This window comes from Juglans microcarpa x Juglans regia, chromosome 4S, assembly GCF_004785595.1.
Source record: "Juglans microcarpa x Juglans regia isolate MS1-56 chromosome 4S, Jm3101_v1.0, whole genome shotgun sequence".
NCBI lineage: Eukaryota > Viridiplantae > Streptophyta > Magnoliopsida > Fagales > Juglandaceae > Juglans > Juglans microcarpa x Juglans regia.
This window is the reverse complement of record NC_054601.1, coordinates 17,629,862-17,648,509: the sequence shown is the minus strand read 5'-3', so window position 1 is coordinate 17,648,509 and position 18,648 is coordinate 17,629,862. Positions and strand designations below refer to the sequence as shown.

Genomic DNA, 18,648 nt, shown 5'->3' with positions numbered 1-18,648 from the left:
CTCTTCGACTTCATTCCCAATAGAGGAAGGTGGAGCCTCTTACCGCATAAATAATCCTCGATCTTTATTCTCTAAAAACCAAAGTTCGTGCCGTCAAACTTCTTGATCCCAATCTTCATGTCACGTCTTTTCTAGACATCGTTAAGCCCCAAACTCCAACTTTGGAGCTTTGATACCAATTGTTGTGGTATAAAACACCAGAGTTACCACACCCACACACAAAGATATCGAGATAGACAATGAAACAAATTTGAAAACACTGGAATCGAGCACACACACACGACACACAGAGCTGTAAGAGATTTTTTTCCAGAGGATATTACTATCACATAGTAAGTTACAAGAGCATTTCTCTACTAAAAAAAAAAAGAGCATTTCTCTACTCACACAATCTAAACTCTCTCTTTAAGGCTTTTTCTCTCGCACAAAATGCTCTCACACCTTTGTCTCTCTTTGTTCTCTGTGAAATTGCTGAAATTCATATACAAGAGATCAAAACATTATATATTTATAGAAAAATGCATTGGAAACCCTAAAACGGCAAATTGGGATTCTTCGCTCGAGTGGCGTTTCGAGCGCGTCTCGAGCGAACAACCAATTGAACATTAGCTTGAGCAATCTATCGAGCATTGCTCGAACGAACACTAGGGTTAGTGCTTTGCTTGAGTCTACTGTCGTGCAAAGCTTGAGTGAACAATCTGTCTAACCTTCGCTCAATCCCACTGTCAAGTGCACCTCGAGCGAACTCATGGGTTGAGCTTCACTGGAGCCAATGTCATGGGAAAATCGAACAAACTCTATGTTTGTGCCTTTTCTACTCACAAACTAGACTCCACATACAACCCAACATAGGCCACACAATAGGGAAATTGATAAGAATATAATACAAATAATTAGATTTTTATTTTTCCATTAATTTAAACTTTTAGAATAAAAAATAAATTCACAAAATGATAAATTGTAAAATATATTTTATTATAAAATAAATTTAATGATTATTAATATGTAAATTTACTTTTATAATATCTAACACTTTTTGAATATATCGCAACTGTCATTAGTCTTTGAAAATTATATCGTAGGCAACGACTTTTTGGTTTGATGGGTGGTTGTTAATTGCAACCAAAAAAGAACCAAAACAAAAGACTGGTGGATGGTATTTTTTTCTCCATTGACTCTTTGGTTTTTGTTGGTCGTGATCTGCTCGTTTCTCTCCCTGATTCATTGTTCACGTTGGCTGCTATAGCCATTTTACCCTATGCGCTGCTCCAACAGTTGGACTTGCGAACACTGACCCTTGGCGTTTTAAAATCGATTCCATTGAGCGTCATTGTTTGGCAGTCTTGATATTTCAGAGCAGCAAAAGAGAGGTACGTACGTGCTTCTAATTTTGTCCATCTCTATAACTTGCTTTGGTTCCCAAATTTATTGTAGTCATCACCAGATTTAATATATCGGTCGAGTCCTTTAAATAAAATGAAAAAAAAAAAAACAACATGCTTTTCTTCGATCGATTGGGCTATAGAGTTTTTCTAGATTACTATATAACTCAAGTTTGTTTTTTGTTTTCTATATATGGTGATACCTTGATTGAATGTGTTAAAGTGATCGCAAAAACCACAAAAAAAGTACTAATTTAGACTTTTGCCTCAGTACAGTTCCCATCGGTGAACATGTATATAAGTTACATGGATTTGTGGGTACAAACTTGTTTTCAGAGATGAACTTCTACAGACGTTCAGGGGAGTCTTTGTTGCATGCCTCATAGCTCGTTAATTAGTGAAATACTTTCACCAACTTCTTCCTGGAAGGGAAATCCTGATTATATGAGGCTTCACCCATGCAGTACCATTCCCCGGCCCCATAGGCAGACTCAATTGCAGATCTAGTTTGTGAATATATATATATATATATATATATATATATATATATATTAGGTGTTTTATGCCTACTTATAATGTCAATTTAAATTATTCAACACGTCAGTCTCTATAACATATGTAAATATCCAAGCAGAAGCTCAACTTTTGTTGAGTAATGCAATAAATTATCATGAATTTGGTTATTTATGTTTAAAAGAACTTGAAAATTCATGTCAATAAATATTAAACAAACTAGAATTTTGAAAGTTTGATCGATTAATTCATATATTTTTTAACTTAATTATGAGCTCTAACCCAACTCACGACAAAAAGAGTGTTAGATTAATACAAACTTAAATTTATCTCTTCTCAACATACTGTTAGGACAAGTGATGATTGTTTACATGGTATTAAAACAGGAGTTTTGAGTAATCCTGAGGCCTCGTTTGGTTATGCAGATGAGATGAGATGAGATGAAAGTTGAATAAAATATTATTAAAATATAATTTTTATTTTGAAATTTGAAAAAATTGAATTGTTTATTGTATTTTGTTTGCAAGTTTGATAAAGTTGTAATGATTAGATGAGATGAGATAAAATGATTTGTGTAAACAAATTACCAGGCTTGACTCTATATTTTACTCTATTTAATTAAATATTTCACTTGTCTTGAACCAACTCATTAAGTAGTACTTCATGTGCTTCTCACAGCTACATCAAAAAGTTAGCAAATAATGACCCTTTGGTATAGCTTTCCAATTCAAAGGGTTATTCAGCTGTTTATTGCCCCCCAAGCATTACAACGTTCTTTGAAATTCTTTTAAGGACACCATCAACTCTCAAGTTTGGATTGAAGGAATCATACACAACTTTATTTCTGGAAATTACCATATACTGTCCGTGGCAACAATAGCAAAAAGTTGAAACTGGTGCTCTTCAAGTGAAGGGATGTCGAGGGAATTTGAAGGGCTTAATAAGCACTTTAACCAAGTAATAATCCTTAGAGCTGCAAAACAGGAAATGTCCAGGGACCCTTTAGAAACAAATGAGTGGGAGTTAAATGTGTGAGTACTCTCGCTTATGGAAAAGTAATTTTTCAACAAAGACTTTGTAGGAATAATATTGAGCTGAAACAATTAACGAAAGTAATTAACTGCAACAAATAATAATAATAATAATAATACGGTCATGACCTTGTTTTCGTTGGCATCCTCCGTAATCCTTAGCTTTTAAATTATATTCTCGTATTACCAATAGATTGTTTTTTTTCTTGGAGCATATTTCATTACATATATATATATATATATATATCGAATTCTAGTGTTTATAATTTTGCCACCAGCTTGATTTCTGAATTACACACTTTGAATCTACAGAGCTACTCTGGATTGAAGGGGATGACGAAGAATTGATGGAGTACTTCATGTGAAAGTCAAGTTCTGTACCGTGTTCTAGTATTTGTTTTTTGTTTACTAAAGAAAAGAATTACAAAAGAGATCAAAAAAAAAAAAAAAAAGAATGGAGATTTTTGTACAAATTGTAGCAAAAATGGCCGAGTACACGGTGGCACCAGTTGGACAGTGGCTAGGTTATTCGTTTCGCTACAGCAGCAACGTTGCGAAGATGAAGAATCGGGAAGAGAAGTTGCGGGGTGTTAAAGATAGCGTGCAACATTCCATTGACGCTGCTGTCAGAAACGGTGAAGAAATTGAAGATGGCGTTAAAAGGTGGTTGACGGAGGTAGATGACATTACAGAACAGGCAAAGAAAGTTCATGAAGGCCAAGGAGAAGTGAAGATGAGGTGCTCTGAAGGGGTGTACCTGAGCTTGAAGTCACGACATCAGCTAAGTCGGAAGGCTAAAAATCTAGTGAAAGTTATTGGCGAAGCCCTGGAAAACGGCAAATTTGACAGAATTTCATACCGACCTGCTCCACAAGGGATAGTGACTACGAGATACACTGAATGCATGGAGTTTGTGTCAAGAATGCCAACTTTGAAAGGACTTAAGGATGCACTCGGAGATGCTAATATCAACGTTATTGGTTTATGGGGGATGCCTGGTGTGGGAAAGACTACATTGATGAGAGAAGTTGCCAGGCAAGTCAAGGAAGATAAGCTATTCGACGAGGTGGCTCTGGCAGATGTCACACAGAGCCAAGACCTGGGACGAATTCAAGGAGAAATCGCAGACATGCTAGATCTCAAGCTTGATGCGGAGACAATACGCGGACGAGCGATTCGTCTACGGGAGAGGTTAACAAAAGAAAAAAGGATACTTGTTATCCTAGATGATATATGGGAGAAACTCAATTTGGAAGCAATAGGTATTGATCCTTATAAGGGATGCAAAGTAGTGCTGGTATCCAGACAACACGATTTATTATCTTGTGAAATGGGTACCCAGAAGGATTTTGGAATTGAAGTGTTACCCAAAGAAGAAGCATGGGAATTATTTGAGAAGATGGCGGGTGATTCTGTTAAAGACCCCAATTTACGATTTATAGCAACCGAGGTAGCTAAAGAATGTGGAGGTTTGCCTATTGCACTTGTAACAGTTTCTAAGGCATTAAGAAATAAGAGTTTATATGAATGGAAGGATGCCTTACAGCAACTCCGGCGTCCTGCTCCCGAACATCTCACAAGAATGCAGTCAACTATATACTCTTGTATAGAGTTGAGTTATAGACATCTTGAAAGTCAGGAGATTCAATATTTATTTTTGCATTGTGCTGAAATGGATTTTTGCATTGGCCGTCAGGACTTGTTGAAATATTGTTATGGTTTAGGTCTATTTCATGGAATTAACACATTGGAAGATGCGAGAAATAGACTATATAGACTATTTCGTAACTTGAAAGATTCTTGTCTGTTGCAAGATTGTCCTCACGAATCTGAGCTTTGCCATATGCACGACGTTGTTCGTGATGTTGCTACGTTAATTGCTTCAAAGGATTGCGATATGCTTTTCATGAGAGATGATGGAGGGCTCAAAGAATGGCCAGATATGGATGCACTAAAAAGATGCAAGGCATTTTCTATTCGTGGTGGAGATATTCATCAACTTCCAAATGAATTGGAATGTCCTGAATTAAGATTTCTTTATGTTAATGGCAGAGATCGTTCTTTACAAATCCCAGCCACTTTCTTTCAAGGGATGGAAAAGCTCAAAGTTTTGGATTTGACGGCAATGAAACTTTCATCACTTCCTTCGTCACTTCTTCTTCTTAGCAACCTGCAAACATTGTGTCTTGATCAATGTGAGTTGGGAGACATATCTGGGATTGGAGAACTTAAGAATTTAGTAGTACTTAGTCTTCTCGATTCCGACATTTCAACATTGCCAAGAGAAATAGGGTTGTTGAGTCATTTGCGGTTGTTGGATCTGACTGATTGTTCCAAACTTAAAGTGATTCCACCTAATGTCCTATCTAGCTTGGTGGAATTAGAAGAATTGTATATGGAAAATAGCTTTGTTCAATGGGAGGCTGAAGGACTCATCACTGCAAGATCAAACAATGCTAACCTTGCTGAGTTAAAGTATATGTTACGTTTGACTACTTTGGAGATACATATCCGAGATGCCTGCATGCTACCGAAAGATCTGCGGTTTGGAAAATTAGAAAGATACAACATATTGGTAGGAGATGTCTGGGACTGGTCTGATAAGCATGAATGCTCAAGAACATTAAAACTCAAGCTGAAGACAAGCTTTCAATCAGAGGTTGGAATTAAAATGTTGTTGAATAGAACAGAATGTCTTTATTTAGATGAGTTAAAGGGTGTTAAGAGTGTTCTACATGAATTAGATCGAGAAGGTTTTCAACAACTGAAGCATCTTCATATACAAAATAATGATGAGATCCAATATATAATTATTAGCTCTCCAATGCATATCTCAATCATTTCCTTTCCTGCCCTGGAGACATTCCTTCTAAAAAATATGACTGGTTTGGAAGATATTTGTCATGGCCAACTTCATTCAACATCCTTTCGTGACCTGAGAGTTGTAAAAGTGGAAAATTGTGAAAAACTAAAATTTGTCTTCCCATCATCCGTAGCAAGGGGCCTTTCACAACTCCAAGAATTGCAGATAAGAGAATGCAGCATCATGGGTGCAATAGTCGTGAAAGAAGAAGGCGAAATAGAAGACACGGATATGATCTTTTTCCCTCAACTGCATCACTTGGCATTAGAGCATCTTCCAAAGCTTATGAGCTTCTTAAGAACAAAAAATTCATTGGGAACTGAAGCTGGAGAAATAGTTTCGGAGGGCACACTTGATTTTGACATGCCAATTCTACAAGAACAGGTATGCTAATGTTTATTTTCCCAAGTAATAATTCCACATGCACAACATCTGTCAAAGAAAAATGCTACAAGCCACACTCAGTTTTAATTTAGTCTTTTTCTCAAGGCTCAAATGGAAGAACCTGTTGTGGTATAAAGCACCAAAGTCACCACATCCACAGACAATGATATTAAGATAAACATTGAAATAAATGCAAAAACACAGGAATCAAGTGCGCACACATGACACAGAGTTTAACGTGGTTTGGCAACAACGTGCCTACATCGATTGAGCGGCAGGGGATTTTATCCCAGATGAGATTACAATCACACACAATTAGTTACAAGAGCACCTCTCTACTCACACAATTCCAACTCTCTCTCTCTAGAGCTTTTTCTCTCTCACAATATGCTCTCACACTTTGCCTCTCTTTGTTCTCTCTGAAACTATTGAAATTCATATACAAGAGATCAAAACATTACATATTTATAGAGAAAATACGTTGGAAACCCTAAAATGGAAAATTTGGATTCTTCACTCGAGCGGCGTGTCAAGCACTCCTCGAGTGAACAACCAATCAAATATTGGCTAGAGCGGTCTGTTGAGCGCTGCTCGAGCGAATAATAGGGGTAGTGATTCGCTCGAGCCTAGCATCGCGTGAACTTTGAGCGAACAATCTATCTTACCTTCACTCAAGTCCACTGTGAGCGCACCTTTAGCGAACTCACGGATTGAGCTTTGCATCTAGTGCGAACTCAGGGGTTGAGCTTTGCTCAAGCCAAGGTCAAGCAAACTCTATGTTTGTGCCTTTTCTGCTCCCAAACTAGGCTCCACATGTAACCAAAAACAAAGTTTTTATGGATATAAAAATTAAATGTTGTTGCAGGTTGTGTTCCCCAACTTGGAAAGGTTGGAACTATCCTCAGTAGACTTGGAAGAGACACATCACAACCAACATGGGGCAAGTTTGTCTTGTAGATTAACAACCATGGAAGCAATGTTGAGGTTTCAGAATTTGTCAAACTTGGAGGTGCAGGGCTCTTGTAATATGAAATATCTACTGTCATTCTCTACAGCTAGATTTATGGTGCATCTGAAACATCTTCACATATCGGAATGTAAGGCTATGGAAGAGGTCTTAGTCACAGAAGAAATAGCAGCTGCTGGTGAAATTACAAAGGAGGTGTTCCCTCGACTAGAATGCCTGAGGCTAATAGATCTTCCGAACCTCAAAAGATTCTGTGTAGGATGTAACATCCAATTTCCATCCTTGGAGAACCTGTGGATAGACCATTGCCCTAAATTAGTGACATTTATATTCAATCCTGCTAGTTCAGGCGCAACAACCTGCCAGGAGATCATTCAAACCAATGCAGAGGAGAGGCCTCCAACTGCTGTGCAACCTCTCTTCAATGTAGAGGTAATATCTGGCTCCTTTTTTTTTTTTTTTTTTTTGGATAGATATCGTTTTAGATCCTGGTTACTTATTAGATCCTCTATTATGTGAGATATTATGCTCAGGTATATTATATCATTGATATATGGGATTAACCTTGCAGGTTGCATTCCCTTGTTTGAAGAGAATGGCAATCCGTCGCATGGATTACCTAAAACTCATATGGCAGAACCAATTTGTGGAAAATTCCTTTGGCAATCTACAAATAATAAAAGTTGAACTTTGTGAAAATCTTGTGAGCATCTTTCAATCTGATATGCTGACAAGATTCCAGAGTGTAGAGGAACTTTTCGTAGCTGATTGCACCTCACTACAGCAAGTATTTGAGCTGCAAGAGCTAAATGTTGATGAAAATCAAGCTGTAACAACCATACAGCTGAAAGAGTTGTCATTGGCTCGTCTTCCACAAATGAAGCATGTATGGAGTAAAGACCCCAAAGGAGTTTTCAGCTTTAAAAATCTAAAACGAATACAGGCTGGTGGATGTGAGAGTTTGAGAAGTTTCTTTCCAGCCTCTATTGCTAGAAGTCTTATGCAATTGGAGAATCTTGTGATTATAGATTGTGGGGTGGAAGAAATTGTTGAAGGTGAAGGGAGAGAAGATGTAATAGAAAGGTTTGTGTTCCCTCAAGTAACTCTCCTAACTCTTGAGAGGCTACCAAGACTCAAGTGGTTTTATCCAGGAGTGCATACTTTAGAATGTCCAATGCTGAAAGAGATGTGGGTGGAAGGATGCCAGAAAGTTGACATATTTGCTTATGGACTTCTGAGCTTTCAAGAAACACTTCGAGAGAGCCGGCATGTGATCTCCACTCAGCAACCCCTTTTCTTGGTTCATGAGGTAAAAAGGGCTTAATTAATTAATCTCTATTAAGGTAGAAATCTTAGAACTGACAATGTTTCTAAACGTAAGAAAAGTATAGAAAGAAAAGTATACTCATAAATCTTGAACATAATAAAGGGCCACAAAATTGAGCAAAATTTACTTGCATCGAACTTGATAATGAATTAAAATGTCATATTTTGTCATCAACATGCAACATCACACAACTATGGAAGAAATTTATAAGCCAAATTTGTAATCAATGAGAAGACGGTACTCCTTTTGCCAATCAACAATATTATAATACTATTTATTTTATTGAAGTAGCATAAACCTGTAATCCACTGTTATCAGTTTTTATTTGTCTAGATCTAAATTATCTAATACGAGAGACAGAAGTATGGCTGGGTTTCTTAGGAAAATTGAGGAACGGGGAGGAAAAAATAGAGGAAATGCTTGTAGATATATAGCTAGAGGTTTTTTGAATACTCCAAACCTGTCTTCAGGGGTTTTTCCAAAGAGATTTTCAGCCAACAGAGTTAAGAATGCTTGAACACTCCATAACTTGGGGGGTGTTTGCTTGAATACCGATCAAATCATCAAGAAACGGTGGGGAAAAAAGACTTCGATTAATGTAAAAATTAACTGAATTATCAAAAAGTAATTCAGTTTCCGTTTGGCATTTTATTTCGGATTCCAACACTTCAATGTCTTGTTTATTTTGATGTCATGGCTAAAAGAGATCAAAATTAATCAAATCGATGCTTTGGTGGATGGGAATATATAATATTTTAACACATTAATTGGGATGAATTCACAGGTGGCATTCCCAAGCTTGGAGAATTTAGTAATTTCACATATGGATAACTTGATAACCATATGGCACGACCAAGTCGCAGCAGATTCCTTTTGCAATATTCAAGAACTTGTGATTGAGTTTTGTGAAAATGTTTTGCACGTATTCGACTATGATATGCCTAGAAGATTCAAACACCTAACGGTTGTACGTATTAGTGACTGTGCTTCATTGGAGGAAGTATTTGAAGTAGCAGTGCAGGGGCGGAATAGTAGTGTCGAAGCGCATGCTGTGACAACCACTTATTTGAGCAAAATGAATTTGGTGCGTCTACCAAGATTGAAAAATGTATGGAATAAGGATTACCCAAATATTTGCAGCTTTCAAAATCTACGTAAAATTTATGCCGAGGGATGTGAGAGCTTGAAAAGTTTCTTTCCAGCAGTCTCGATGGCTACAAGTCTCACGCAATTGGAGGATCTTCAGATAGTCAATTGTGGGATTGAGGAAATTGTCGCAAGAGGACTAGGAGAAGAAGCAACACCAAGGTTTGTGTTCCCTCGTATGACTACACTAAATCTTGGAGGGCTGGCAAAACTCAAGTTGTTTTATCCTGGAGTGCATACTTCAAGATGGCCATTACTGAAACATATGAGGGTGGATGGATGTCAAAAAGTTGAGATATTTGCTTCAGAATATATGAGCTTTCAAGAGGCACTTGAAGAAAGTCGACAAAGCAAGATCTCAAGTGACCAACCCCTTTTCTTGGTTGATCAAGATCAGGTAATAGCTTCTCAACTAGTACTCTTTTAAGATGTTCACATTTGAGTACAAGATGTAACAAGAATGATGAAAAACGCAAAAAATGATTATAAACTTCGAAATATTTGGCCCTTTTAATGTTATATATATTGATTTATGTCAAGTTATGCAAAAAAAAAAAAAAAAAAAAAGATTTATATGAAGTTATGATGCATGCTTAGATTTGTCACTATTTTGACACCTATTGGATGAATCCTACTCCTACAGGTCGCATTCCCTAGTTTGGAAATACTGATAATCTCCCACATGGATGACATGAAAGTTATATGGAATACCCAATTCGCAGCAGATTCCTTTTGCAAACTTCAGATGATGAGAGTTGAATCTTGTGCAAATCTTAATAGTATCTTTCCGTTTAAGATGCTTAAAGTCTTCCAGAGTCTGAAGTTGGTGAATGTAGTCGGTTGTTGTTCTCTAAAACAAGTGTTTGACCTACAAGGGCCAAGTTTTCAAGAAACAGGTGCCGTAACAGTCACGCAATTGAATGACTTATATTTGAGTGATCTGCCAAAGCTGAAGCAAATATCGAATAAGGATCCCCGTGATATTTTGAGCTTTCAAAATCTACGTGATGTGCGTGCCAACGGGTGTGAGAGCATGGAATGTCTCTTTCCAGCTTCCATGGCCAGAACACTCACGGAATTGGAAACTCTTGAGGTAATTAATTGCGGGGTTGAGGTCATTGTTGAGAAGGAAGAAGCAGAAGGGAGACTTGTGTTCCCTAAACTAACTTCTCTGGCACTCGGGGCATTGCCAAAACTCAAGTGGATTTCCCCTGGGGGGCATAATTTAGAATGGCCAGTATTGAAAGAATTGAAAGTGTGGGGATGTGATAAAGTTATCATATTTGCTTCCAAATTCTCGAGCTTTCAAGAAAAAAGTCAACAGTGTCTACCTGAGAGTTCCATTCAACATCCTCTATTCTTGGTTGAAGAGGTAAGATGCCAATCAATTAACTCTTTGAAATAGCACGAGTCATATTGTATTCTTCCCTCTCTCGAGAAAAAGAGTCCCGTAATGGATAGTTCTCTAGAAAATTGGATGCTAACTTCATTTTTTTTTACAGGGTACATTCCCGAAATTGGAGGCTTTGAAATCGAACGTTCATCAAACCACTTGGTGTGACCAGTTTTTGGTAGAGTTCTTCTGCAAGTTAAAAGTTTTAGAGGTGAAATGCAACCATGATACATCGGTTCTTTCTTTGCCTAATTTACTAAAAAGATTACAGAATTTGGAGAAACTTGTTGTGAGCTGTACATCCTGGCAAGAAATAATCCAGTATGAAGATTTTATAGGCCCAGAAAAGCATGCTAGGATATTCCCACAACTAAAAGAACTTAGGGTGTCTAAAGCACCAATGCTGACACATTTGTGGAAAGAAGATGTCCAGGAATCTCTAGTTTTTCATGAAGTACTGGAAATTCTAGCAGTGTCAGAATGTCACAAATTGAAAAGTTTAGTGCCATCATCGGCACGTTTCCACAATTTGACAGATCTTGAGATATTGAGTTGTAATGGATTGATCAGTTTAATAACATACACGACAGCCAAAAGCTTGGTGCAGCTGAGAAAAATGAGTGTAAGTTCATGCGAAGGAATAACAGAAATTGTGGCAAGGGGGGATGATCAAGCCAAAGTGGTGATTACATTCAGCAAATTGACTTGCTTAAAATTTGATTGCTTACCAAACTTCACAAGCTTTTGCTCGGGAAGTTATTCTATTATGTTCCCATATTTGGAGGAAGTAATTGTGGGAGAATGCCTTGTGATGAAAACTTTCTGTCACGGAGTCCTAAGCACACCAAAGCTAAAAAGTGTACAAGTAACAAGAGGAGAAAAATCACATACCCATTGGAAGCATGACCTGAATATCACAATACATTCGCTTTGGGAGGACAAACCAGTTTGACAGCCAGCATGTAGTCTATTCGAAGAAAGGCAAGTCGTATTAATATTTAATGCATTTCATATTTCCAGCACCACTAATTTTTTTTATAATCCTTAATCCTCCCAAAACATGCCATGGTACTAAAAATATTGTAATATTTTGAATTTGGACACTTAAATTAGGTAGCAAACATAAATTTGTAGGGTGTAACCGGTCAGGTCCGGTCCGGTCCGGTCCGGTTTTAGACAAAATTTAGGACCGAACCGGTATGTACCTGTTTTGTATTTTCCAAAACTGATTACGCACCAGTTACCCTCCTAAACCATTATCTCCGGTTTTACCGATTTCCGGTCCAGTCCGGTCCGGTTTTTCGGTTTTTTAAAATGTAAGTTTGTCATTAAAAAATAAAAATATGTTAATAAAAAAAATTGCTTCAAAAAATCTGTTCCTATTACAAAATCTGCACTACTAAAAAAATATGTTTTAATAAAAAAATCTGTTTTAGTAAAAAAATTAGTATTAGTTATAAACTTATATTTTAGTATAGCTATATAATACATTAGACTATATAATAGTATTAATATTATACTATTAGTATAGTTATATATTAGTATTAGTCATAAACTGAAATATTAGTATAGTTATATAATATATTAGACTATATATAATATAATTTAATATATATATTTTATATTTAAAGCATATGATCAATTAAATTTTCATCTTCAAGATTAAACTTTTATTTTATAAATTATAATAACATTATCTTATATATAATTATATTAATAACATATAATCAAACAGATTACAAATGTTCATATTTAAGATTAACATTTTATATTATAATTTATAAATTATAATATGAAATTATTTCATATATGATATATAATTATATATATTATATATAAAAATTTCACATATAATTATATATTATATATAAAACTTATATATAAAATATTAATTTTTATATTTTTTTCCCCCAACCGGTCCGGTCCGATCCCGGAAATCGTAAAACCGGAACCGGACCGGTTCCTGCCGGTTTGCATAATTTAAGAACCGGTTCCGGGCTGGACCGATTCAAAACCGGTCCATTCCGGACCGGTTTTCCGGATTAATTTACACCTCTATAAATTTGTATCTTTCTCCGACTTCTGAGGAAATCAACGAAATTAATAATTACACGGAGGATTTCGATAGTTGGGGCATGGGAGCCGATGCACCTATCATTCCTCTTATTGTTTGGCTCACTGTTAACACTTTTTTTTCTAAATAAATATTATTTAAAAGATTAATTATTCTTGAATATTGTTGGAATTTTATTGATAAATTATGTATAAATCAATTGTGTTATACAAGGCAGCCTATATATAGGAGGCCAAAGACTATACACGAGCATTACTAAACCAATGTGGGACTCACATAACACATATACACTAACAGCCCCCTCAAACTCAAGATGGATGGGAAACTACATTGAGGTTGTCAACCAAATAATGAAACCGAGCTGTAGAATGAGACTTTGTAAATATGTCGGAAAATTGATCTTGAGAGGAGACAGAGAGTAACTGAAGAAAACCCTGTAGCAAATTATGATGAACGAGATAACAATCAATTTCAATGTGCTTGGTCCACTCATGAAAAACATCATTATGAATAATCTAGATGGCACTGCGATTGTCACAATAAAGAGAAGTGGCAGAGGCAATAAAGAGGAGTGGCAGAGGTAAGAGGTACCCCTAAATCTTGCTATAACCATTGGAGCCGAACGAGTTCAATGGTGGTGTCTACCAAGGCACGATACTCGGCCTCAGTGCTGGATCGAGACAGATTTGGAGATGTTGGTTGTGTTATGCTTTTCTAATTGTTTAAGTGTGGTGACTTGGGTTGATGTGTGGCGAATGGAGTTGATTGGTGGTTGTACGGGGTGAAATCAGGTAGCCGGGGTTGTTCTTGGTTGCTTGTGAGATGATATATTTTGGGTTGTTTGTGTTGGACGTGTGGTAAGTTGGGTGGATGCTTGCAGTCAATGAATTGGTTGTTTTGGGGGTATATGTGGGCTGTTGAGTTGACGAGTGGTTGGGTTTATATGTTAGTAGTTGAGTTGATGAGTGGTCTTGGGTTTATATGCTGTTTGAAATGATGTTGGTTATTTGGGATTGATATTCATGGTTGGTTGATGATTAAATAAGGCGGTTGTTGGGCTGTTTATAAGTTTAACGGCTTATACGCTTGTTTTGCTCTATTCTTAGAATGATGGAATTCAGTTAGCTAAGGTTATGTGCTGGTATGGGTTAATAACGTGTGTACAAATATTTTTGATTTAGGTTATCATGATGCAACTAGACTACGGTCTCAAAACATAGAGAATACACTACCAGAGTTAGGTAAGCGAGTTTCCTATACCAGTATTTGCATAAAAGAAAAGGATTGAGGTTGATTTCAAAAATATGCATGTTTGTTTTGAAAAGAAACATGAAAATAACCTCAGATATGTGTTCTGCATACTCATGAAATTTGTATAAGAATGAAGTACTTTCTGCCATGACTGATGTAGACATGAGTTTATTTTAGCATTTTGTTTTCTAAACTGCGAAAAAGGGCGAATATGAGATTTAAAATGTTTTTGCTTTGATTAAATGAAAATGCTTTGATTTCTATTATTTTGAATATGTGAAATGATCTAAAACTATTCAGTACTCTATTTTGATATGATGTGTCATATGGAAAACCTTGGCAAGAATATCTTATTTATGTTGCTTCCATTCTGTTTCTTTAAAGCTCTGCCACAAGCATAATAGTGGTATACGGCCTTGTTACGGGTATAATAGTGGCATATGGCCCTGCCACGGGTATAATAGTGGCATACGACCCTGCCACAAGTATAATAGTGGTATGCGACCCTATCACAGGTATAATGATGGTTTATAACCCTACCATGGGAGTTAAACATGGTATACGGCCCAGCCACAAGTATAATAGTGGCATACAGCCCTGCCACGAGTGTAATGGTGGTTTATAACTGTACCACGGGGGTTAAACATGGTATCTAGTCCGATTTGATGCTCGGATACGATATTGTGGATGACATTTCAGTTTGATATGGGAAATGATTTTTGAAATAAGATTGTTTTTTGAAAGTTTTCTCTTTGATATTTTGTAACATTTTTTATTCTGCATTCTGGAAGTAAATGTTTTGTTTCTCATTCTGAACATTATAAATGCTCATGTTTACATACTAGTATATGTTATTTGCTTACTGAGTTGTTCATAACTCACCCATTTATCTTCATAATATTTTAGATGATTTTGATGGTTCAGCTGAGGATGAGTGATAGAGGGCATGGGCAAGATTAGCTGAGGATAGTAGTTGAGTACCTCGGGGTAGTATTGCTGTAGGGTGATTTATTTTATTTAGTAGATGGGTTTTAGAATGTTTAGATAGTTTTTGGATACTTATGTAAACTCTATTTCAACTTGTTATGTAAATTAAGACATGGAGAAATTGATATATTTTATTTGGGTTACTGTAATTGAGGATCTGATATATGGAATTAAATTAGAGGTATTTATTTTTTATTTTGGAGTCTTTAGAAGTATATGTATAGATTTGAAAAATATACATTAGCATTGTTGAAGTTGATTATCAGGTGACAGGAGTTAACTCCTTAGATCTCTAGGCTCCGAGAGTGCCAGAGGACGAAAGAAGGAGAAACAGATATGATAGCAGAAATACCAACGGGTGGGCCAGGAGGAATTGAAGGAAGATGCAAAGTGTTAATTGGAAACATACGCTCCACTCTAGAGCCTGTCTTAAGTGCCTGTCTCGTCCGTGGATCCTGCATAGTACAACCAGAGTAGTAAAAAATAACACGGTAGCCAAGTTAAGCCAATTGCCCCCACAAACATCAAGTTATAAGAGAGTTTAGGAACATGAAGCATTTTAGAAATGGAAATGTTGGATGTAGAGATAGAGCCTATACTAGGAGCAAGCATAGTGGATCCATTGGCAGTGTGTATAGCAAGTGGTGGAAGTGCATAATGCATTTTAAAGAACAAGGATGATGAGAGTGTTATATGATTGTGATAGGCAGAATCCATAAGCCAAGAGAGAGACTTACCAGACAGAACAGAAAGAGTAGAGGAGGATGATGCATTACCAGACCGGATCAGGATCTAATTAAGGAGGTTCTCCAAGTCAATTATGGAGAGAGTGACAATGGATCCAGAAGATTGAGGCGCATATCTAATGGATTTAGAGACCTGAGGAATGTCTGAACTAGCAACAACAGTAGTAGGAGTTCCTTTCTTCTTACGACGGAAACAGGTCTTGATGACATGGCCAGGATGTTTACAATAACGACAAAAAAACTTATTGGAGCGGTGGTGGCTAGGACCATGCTTTCTAGAACCAAGAAACTGAGTTTGTTCTGAGTCTGTAATATATGCAAACGAGTTTCCTCATAGATAAGCTCATTGACAATAATATATAGAGAAGGAATCGGAGTATGATTAAGCAGTTGAGCACGGATCGACTCAAATTCATCCTGTAGGGCCTTGGGAAACTAGTAGAGACGATGCTGATGAGATGAATGGCATACATGTCAGAATTAGTGGGATTCTTCCAGAGTGGGTCAGAGAGATCAATCTGATTCCAATATGACATAGACGATCAAAGAAGTCATTGATGGATCGACTAGGCTCCTGTCTAAGCTGATATAACTCAACCAGAATTTGGTACTCTCTAGACCCATGAGGAGTAGCATAACGCCTGGCTAACATGGTCCAAGCAGTTAGAGCATCATCATAGCTACCAAGTAGATTGGAGATAGTCGAAATGGAGGTGTTGCGCATCCAAGTAAGGATATGGTGATTATGGCTATCCCATTTAAAAAGGAACTATAGAAATTGTTATGCACGTTATCTCCTTTTTGCAATGATTTTTTTCAATCACCCGTGCAATAAAACCAAAGTTCACGGCCTTTAAGAAAGCTGTGAAAGGACTGAGACCACACCAAATAATTTCTACCATCTAATATAACATGAATAACACAAAGAATCTCATTTTTTTTTAGCCATTATGAGGCCAGATGTGCAAAAATAGACTAGAAAAATGAGATTAGCAACCAAAAATATGCAGAAAACACCTGGATAGGAAACATCAACGTAGTAGTCAAAGTCAAAGGTCAACAGTGCTGACGTGGACGACTGCTGATGTGGCACTTGGCGGCTGATGTGGCAGCTGACAATACTAAGGTTGACGTTAGCGACATGTGGCGGGTGTGTGCATGTGTGGCTCGTGGAAGTAGAGCTGCAGAGCGCATGTGGCGCGTGGGCAGCACGGCAGCAACTTCCGTCTGCGCATGGTGGCGGGTGTGAGCTCCAATCTAACTGATTTTTTCGGCGTTGAGTCGGTCTCAACGAGATCTTTCCAAGGATATTTTGCGTAATCAAAACAAAGCTCCAGGCAAGATGATTCCGAAATTTTGTAGTAGTCCTCACAACAATTGCAACTATCTGACAACAGTAAGCAACACTTGAATGGCTTAGCCATAGAAGACAGAGGAAGCAGAAGAATGCTTAGAAGGATGAAAACTAGTTTTACTAAAGGGATCAGAGTAGTGGCTCTGATGCCATGTTAGAATTGTATTGGTCAATTCTATATATATCAATTGTGCTATACAAGGTGGCCTATATGTAGGAGGCCAAAGACTATACAAGAGCATTACTAAATCAATGTGGGACTCACATAACACATATACACTAACAAAGATTAAATCAATGTGGGACTCACATAACACATATACACTGACAAATAATTGTAAGCATTTGTTTCTAGATAAGGAGAATTAAACTACAGTCACTACAATTGGTTGTTGACTTTTTTATTTTTTAATTTTATTGCAGAAAGGTTCCTGCATGAATATAACATTTGGAGTTTTGGGTGAAATTCTTTCAAATGTGCAAGCTTTGTATCACTTTATTTTGTAATATTCTTTTGTGCAATTATTTTGCCTCTGTTTCGAAGATGAACATATTATTTATTCCCCCTTTTTCTAATATCCTGAACTGGAGGTAACCAGGCCTTGTATTTCAATGTAGGTAGGTAAAATGAAACTTTTTCATATGCTTGGGAAGTTCAACCATTCGTTACATCTCCTAGAATATGCAAGCACAAGGGTGGAACTATAAGAGGCTTGGGGAGCAGCTTGGCTCCACAAAATTTTACTTGTTTGAGGGGTTTCATTGAGTTTAGGTGAGCTTGAGGCAAATTAGAAGGTCGAAGTGGTCTTCAACTAATGAAAAGAAAAAATGGTTTGGAAATGTGATTTCAAGGTTGCTGCCTCTACTTGAGCCTAGAGGCAATTTGAGGCAAATTGGATCTTATTAAACCTAGATCCAAATGTGCTTCTAAGTGTAGAAGTGTCAAGTTGTATCAAGGATAAGTCTAGGATCGTATTCCACAGGGACAAAGGATTATCAAAGCATTTGTGAAATTTAATTGGAAAGTATGATGATGTATGAGAACTGTGAAGAAGTAAAATGAAGTATAAACTCTTTCTTTTTGTATTTTTTTTTTATGTATGTATAAAAAATGGGCAAAAAGGATTTTAATATATTTCTTTGAAAAATGATTTAAGAAGATAAAAAAAGTATGAATTTAATTCCCGTAAAAAATAAATCAAAATTGAAATTAAAGTTTCTAATCAAAGA

At 36.8% G+C, this 18,648-nt stretch overlaps 1 protein-coding gene and 1 pseudogene across 1 annotated transcript; one reads left to right on the top strand and one right to left on the bottom strand.

Annotated features, from left to right (window-relative positions):
* Positions 1-18,648, bottom strand: part of LOC121262086 — a 104,415-nt pseudogene that overhangs the window by 53,747 nt on the left and 32,020 nt on the right.
* Positions 977-18,258, top strand: LOC121262542. Its single transcript, XM_041165049.1, has 9 exons — positions 977-1,370; positions 3,239-6,173; positions 7,039-7,572; positions 7,712-8,449; positions 9,252-9,346; positions 9,608-9,777; positions 10,762-10,985; positions 11,116-11,987; positions 17,842-18,258. The coding sequence occupies exons 2-8, from the start codon at positions 3,381-3,383 to the stop codon at positions 11,956-11,958; spliced, it is 5,397 nt and encodes a 1,798-aa protein (XP_041020983.1). The 5' UTR covers positions 977-1,370; positions 3,239-3,380; the 3' UTR covers positions 11,959-11,987; positions 17,842-18,258.

Excerpts from the sequence above, each read along its gene's own strand:
- LOC121262542 (XM_041165049.1), top strand. The coding sequence starts at position 3,381 with ATGGAGATTTTTGTACAAATTGTAGCAAAAATGGCCGAGTACACGGTG. Across the intron at positions 6,174-7,038 it reads TGCCAATTCTACAAGAACAG|GTTGTGTTCCCCAACTTGGA; the intron begins GTATGCTAATGT and ends ATGTTGTTGCAG. Across the intron at positions 7,573-7,711 it reads AACCTCTCTTCAATGTAGAG|GTTGCATTCCCTTGTTTGAA; the intron begins GTAATATCTGGC and ends TTAACCTTGCAG.